The sequence below is a fragment of the Chenopodium quinoa genome, unplaced genomic scaffold (genome assembly GCF_001683475.1).
Source record: "Chenopodium quinoa cultivar QQ74 unplaced genomic scaffold, ASM168347v1, whole genome shotgun sequence".
In the NCBI taxonomy this organism is placed as follows: domain Eukaryota; kingdom Viridiplantae; phylum Streptophyta; class Magnoliopsida; order Caryophyllales; family Amaranthaceae; genus Chenopodium; species Chenopodium quinoa.
In genome coordinates this window covers 2,843,673-2,849,641 of record NW_018744949.1, presented here as the reverse complement: position 1 = coordinate 2,849,641, position 5,969 = coordinate 2,843,673, and the positions used below count along the sequence as shown (strand labels likewise).

General features: G+C 42.1%; 1 protein-coding gene across 1 annotated transcript; it reads left to right on the top strand.

The window, feature by feature from the left end:
- The first annotated feature begins 3,151 nt into the window (after window positions 1-3,151).
- LOC110706228 lies at window positions 3,152-5,680 on the top strand. The gene is made up of 4 exons (XM_021884122.1): window positions 3,152-3,796; window positions 3,890-4,030; window positions 4,130-4,315; window positions 5,570-5,680. Exons 1-4 carry the CDS (start codon window positions 3,152-3,154, stop codon window positions 5,678-5,680), a joined length of 1,083 nt encoding a protein of 360 aa, XP_021739814.1.
- The last annotated feature ends 289 nt before the right edge of the window (window positions 5,681-5,969 follow it).

Below are 5,969 nucleotides of genomic sequence, written 5' to 3'. Positions count from 1 at the left end.
TACAAGGAACTCGAGCAATGACAAGTATATATATAAGGAACTTGAGCAAAATATAAGTTTAATGAGGTAAGTACTGATGTGTGGCATTTATGCCACCATTTTACCCTTTTTCACTACAGATTTCCCCCGGATTTGTCACTTGCTTATGCCTCTTTTCACCCCTTTTATCTTGATTTTAGTCACTTTAGCTCCCTCTCGTATTTTCCCCTTCCCTTTTGTCTTTTCTTTTAGTTTTTACCTCCTTTTTGTGTGTTTTGACAGCTCCCAGCGCTCGTGTGCGAATCATGAATTAATAACTTGAGTAGAGATGCCAAAGGAGCTTGCCAAGGGAGTGGAGATGCCAAAATGGAGAAGGCGCGCTGTTTAAAATGGCCGCGGGCGCGGGCTTGATAGCCGCGGGCGCGGACAGGAAAACCCTGAAGCCAGCAAGAGAAAGTGGAGATGGCGAGCCGCGGGCGCGGAGCATAGGGGCCGCGGGCGCGGCAGAGAAGACCCGCGGGCGCGACATTCTGGGTTTGACGAGGCTATTTACCCAGCTTGGAGAGGGCGCGGCACCCTGTTCGGAGAGCCCTCTCCCTTGCCCTTTTTCTTCATTTTGGTAGAAGACTATAAATAGTCTCTAGCTTGAGTTTTTCACTCATTCACTATTCCATTGGTTTTAAATCATTTGTAGAGAGAGAATTTCCATGGCTTCTAGAGAGAGAAAACACTAGTGTTCAAGAACCAATCTTTGTAACCAAATATTCAAGCTTTCTTCTAGATTGTTGCTACTACTTTGATGATTTGGTAATCTTTCATCTTTATAATATCAATCTTTACTTTTGTTTCTCTAGTTTTTGATCTTCTTTGTTTTATTGTTCTTACTTGAGTTTACTTTCATAAATATTCAAGCTTTATTAGTTTCTTTGATTTCCTTTCAAGTTAGAATCATGTTAGGTTGTGTTGATATTGAATATATGCTTATGTTAGTTGTTTTGGATATTCCCTTCCTTCTAGCTTAGTTTTTTAGCTAGGGAAGGGGGTGAAAATCATGTGTATTTGACTATCTAATTGATTATTGATTGGGACTTATTCTTGAGTTGATGATTTGAGCTATAATATGCTTGGAGTTAGTGTGTGCACCTCTAATCCCAAGAGTCTAGCCCTTGATTGAATGCATGAGAATGATTTAATCTAGGTGTGAATGATTTCATCGACTTGCTTGAGTAGTTGCATGAGAATGAACTATCTTAGGTAGAGTTTATACTCCTAGAATCGGCTCCTTATCGGTTTTCATTAGTATTCCTTGTTCATGATTGAATCCCCCTCTCCCTAGTGCTTTTGTCATTGTTATCTCTCTAATCTTGTCCATTTATTTGCATTTAAGAGTGTTTAATCTATTTCCTTTGTTTTTAGTTTATTCTAGGCTCAATAGTAGTTGGGCTGTCCATAGGATTCTTCAAACACAAATCTAAATATCCTTTTTTTTTGTTACTAGCAATTTCTCCTCGATTTCGTATTAATTGTGCTAAACCCCCGTTTCCTTGGGAATCGACCCTACCTTACCGCTATCTAAAGAAAAATTGATAGAGTTAGGATAGGAGTTATAAATTGTAATTTTGATCTAGGATAGTAAACTAACGACCTATTGTCCATCGATCAAATTTTTGGCGCCGTTGCCAGGGAAACGGCTAGTTTTGCACATTTATTTGCGTGATTTGTGGATTTTGTTGCCTTTTATTTAGTTCTTTTTCCACTTGCTAGTCATTGCTAATTGTTTGCTTAGCTTTGGTGAATGCAAAGAAGATCTCAAGGACCACCTACTCACAACCTTGATCACGAAATCGACCGCACCTTGAGACAAGTCCGTGGACTCTATCAAGAAGAGGGACGAGGTTTTGGTGCTATCTTTGATAGTGAGAGTGATTCTTGTTCCTCACATTCCCAAGGTGACGAAATGGCAGGACAACAAGCGGATGTTTTATTTCGAGAGTTCGGTAATCCGGAGGATTATGAGCTCACTGGTGGGATATTGCTACCCGTCACGGAAACTAACTTCACCATCCATCCTCAATACACTCGAATGGTTCAATCGGAGCGATTCTCGGGTTCGCCAAGTGAAGACCCCATCGAGCATCTTGATAGGTTTCTTGAACTTTGTGCCATGATACAAACCAACCAAGTTTCTCAAGAATACATTCGGATGCACCTATTTCAGCAATCTCTTGCGGGGAGAGCAAAGAAATGGCTCAAGCAAGTCAAGCCTAATTCTCTCATAATATGGAGGGAAATTGTCCAAGCATTTTTTAAAAGGTTCATCTCCGAAGAGAAAACCGCCGACGTGAGGAAGAAAATAGCATCTTTTGAACAAGAGGTGGAGGAAAGCCTTAGTGAAGCTTGGGAGAGGTTTAAAGAGTTGGTGCAAGCATGTCCTCACCATGAATACAATCAAAGCTTACTCATGAGGTTCTTCTATGATGGTTTGGAACCGATGTCTCGAGCTAATTTGGATGCGAGGGAGGGTGGACAATTGATCAAAGTCCCTCAAAATCAAGTTGAAGCAACAATCGAAGAGGTAGTCAAAAACTACTCTTGGGGAGGAAGAAGGAGGAATGCGCCAAAGAAAGGTGGGAAGTATGAGTTGGAGAAAGTCGATCAATTGCAACATCAAATTGAGCTTTTGACAAAAGGACTTGCAAAATTGAATACTAGTGTCAATAGTGGGGCGAGCTCCTCCCAAGTCAACTCTTTCTCTTGTCAAAATTGTGGTGGCACCAACCACGATACATCCTATTGTGGAGGGTTAAGCCCGGAGCATGTAGCGACATACAACACAAGGCAAGAAGGATTTAGGGGAGGTGGCGGTGGAGTAGCTTGGAGACAACCACCACCCGGATTTGCAACCCCACCTCAACAATGGAATCAACAAGCTCAACAACCATACAAATCAAACCTCCAATATCAAAACCCACCTCCATTCCAAACCCAAAATCAAAGAGGAAACTACCCAAGAAACAACCAACACAATAATCAACACCAATACCAAAATCAAACCCAAGCAACTCAAAGAAGTCAAGAGCAAGCATCTCAACCCGATTCTACTCAAACTCAAATTCTTCAACAACTTCAAGCCATGAATCAACAAATGCAAGAAGTCAAGGCTCATAACAAGATGGTTGATTCGCAACTAGCACAATTGACCGAGAGGGTTCCTTTCAACTCATCTTCCACTTTGCCCGGACAATCACAAACCAACCCTTCCAATATTGTGAAACCCGACTCTTGCAAGGAAATCACATTGAGATCGGGTGCATCTTATTATGAGGGTCCCAAGGAAGAGGATGGCAAGGAAAAGAAGGAGGGAGAAGAGGAGATGAGTGAAGATAAAAAAGTTGAAGAAGAGAAGGTTGATGAGAAAGAGAAGAGTATGGAGAAAAAGAAGTCTAAGGATGTGGTGACATCCTCAACTTCTAGTGAGGCTAGAAACCTTGATGGACCGGTTCCTTTTCCCGGTCGGCTTGCGGAGAGAAAATTGAACGATAAATTTGAAAAGTTTCTAAGTGTGATGAAAAACTTACACATTAACCTCCCTTTCATTGAGGTTGTCACACAAATGCCCTCATACTCCAAGTTCTTGAAAGACATTCTCACCAACAAAAGGAAGCTCAATGATGAGCTTATCACTCTTCCCCATCAAGTGAGTGCACTTGTTCAACACAAAATGCCCAAGAAGCAAAAGGATCCGGGAAGCTTCACCTTGCCGGTCAAGATTGGGAACATGGAAGCTAGGGGTGCCCTAGCTGACCTCGGAGCAAGTGTTAGTTTGGTCCCTCTATCCATTGCTCAAAAGCTTAACATTGAGATGATCCCCACAAGGAAAACCATTCAATTGGCCGATCGTTCGGTGAAGCTACCTTGTGGTGAGCTTGAAGATGTCCCTATTCAAGTTGGGCATATCTATGTGCCATGTGACTTTGTAGTGATGGATATGAAAGAAGATGTGGATACACCTTTGATTTTGGGCCGTGAATCCCTTATGACTTTGGGGGCGGTAATCAATTGCAAGAACAATACCATTACATGTGAGGTAGCCGATGAAAAAATTGTCTTCGAATTCTCTAAGCTACTCAAGACCCCCATGGTTGAGAAGTGCTATAGGGTTGATGTTGTTAATGAAGAGCTAGATCGTTTGGGAAGGGTTATGATGAGTCCTCAAGATCCAATGGTTGAAGCTCTCACATGTGAGGAAGAGTACTTCTCCCAAGAAGCAAAGGAGTTTGCTATGGCCATTAAAGAAGCCAAAGAGGAGGAAGCGAGTGATCCTAAGCATGATGAGGTAGAACATGAGGAGGAAAAATTGGAGGAGAGTTCTAAGCCTCCTCCCAAGGTAGAACTCAAACCCCTTCCCCCTTCTTTGAAATATGCTTACCTTGGAAATGAAGGGGAATACCCTATTATTGTCAATGCTTCCCTTAATGGTCTTGATTTGGAAAAATTGATTGTTGTTTTGAGAAAGTATAGAAATGTGATAGGGTATGGCATTGATGACATCAAGGGTATTAGCCCTTCTTTATGCATGCATCGTATTCACCTTGAGGATGATCAATCCACCTCCATTGAGCCTCAAAGGAGGTTGAACCCCAACCTCCAAGAGGTTGTCAAGAAAGAAATTTTGAAATTGCATGAGGCGGGTATAATCTATGCTATCTCTGATAGCAAGTGGGTTAGCCCAGTTCACGTGGTTCCCAAAAAGGGTGGAATGACCATTGTCAAGGGAGAAGGAGGAGAGGAAATCTCCACCCGGACGGTGACCGGGTGGAGGATGTGCATTGATTATAGGAAGTTGAACAAGAACACTAAGAAAGATCATTTTCCTCTCCCCTTCATGGACCAAATGTTGGAAAGACTCTCCCATCATGCTTTCTTTTGCTTTTTGGATGGATATTCCGGCTTTTTCCAAATTCCTATCCATCCAAATGATCAAGAGAAAACTACTTTTACGTGTCCATATGAGACATTTGCATACCGAAGAATGCCATTCGGGTTATGCAATGCTCCCTCAACTTTCCAACGATGCATGACCTCCATTTTTTCTGAAATGCTTGAGAATGAAATTGAAGTTTTTATGGATGATTTTAGTGTTGGTGGCTCGTCTTTTGACACATGTCTTATTAACCTTGAAAAAGTTTTGAAAAGGTGTCAAGAGACGAGTTTAGTGTTGAATTGGGAAAAATTCCATTTTATGGCCGAGGAAGGTATTGTCCTAGGCCATAAAGTATAAAAAAGGGCATTGAAGTAGACTCGGCTAAGGTTTCGGTGATTGCTAAGTTGCCCCCTCCTACCTCCGTCACGGGAGTGAGAGCTTTTCTTGGGCATGCCGGTTTTTACCGGAGGTTTATCAAATATTTTTCATCAATCGCCAAGCCCTTAACCGAGTTACTCAAAAAGGATGTTGTGTTCAATTTTGATGAGGCTTGCCTTGAGGCATTCCAAAAGCTCAAGGAAGCCCTCATCTCCTCTCCTGTTGTGCAAGCTCCGGATTGGAGCTTGCCTTTTGAGCTAATGTGCGATGCAAGTGATTTTGCAGTAGGTGCCGTACTTGGGCAAAAGAAAGAAGGAAGATCTTGTGTCATCTACTATGCAAGTAGAACGCTCGACTAAGCTCAAAGGAATTATACCACAACGGAGTAGGAAATGCTAGCGGTTGTCTTTGCCATGGATAAGTTCCGTTCTTACCTCATATGCTCAAAGGTGATAGTATACACGGATCACATAGCAGTCCACTACCTTATGACCAAAAAGGAAGCAAAACCGCGTCTCATTCGTTAGGTTCTTTCTCTCCAAGACTTTGACATGGAGATGAGAGACAAAAAGGGAGCGGAAAATTATGTGGCGGATCATCTATCTAGACTTCCTTTTGAGACTAAAGAAGATGTGCCTATTAATGAAGAAGTGGGTTTTGAGACCCTTATGGCTATTGCATCAACATC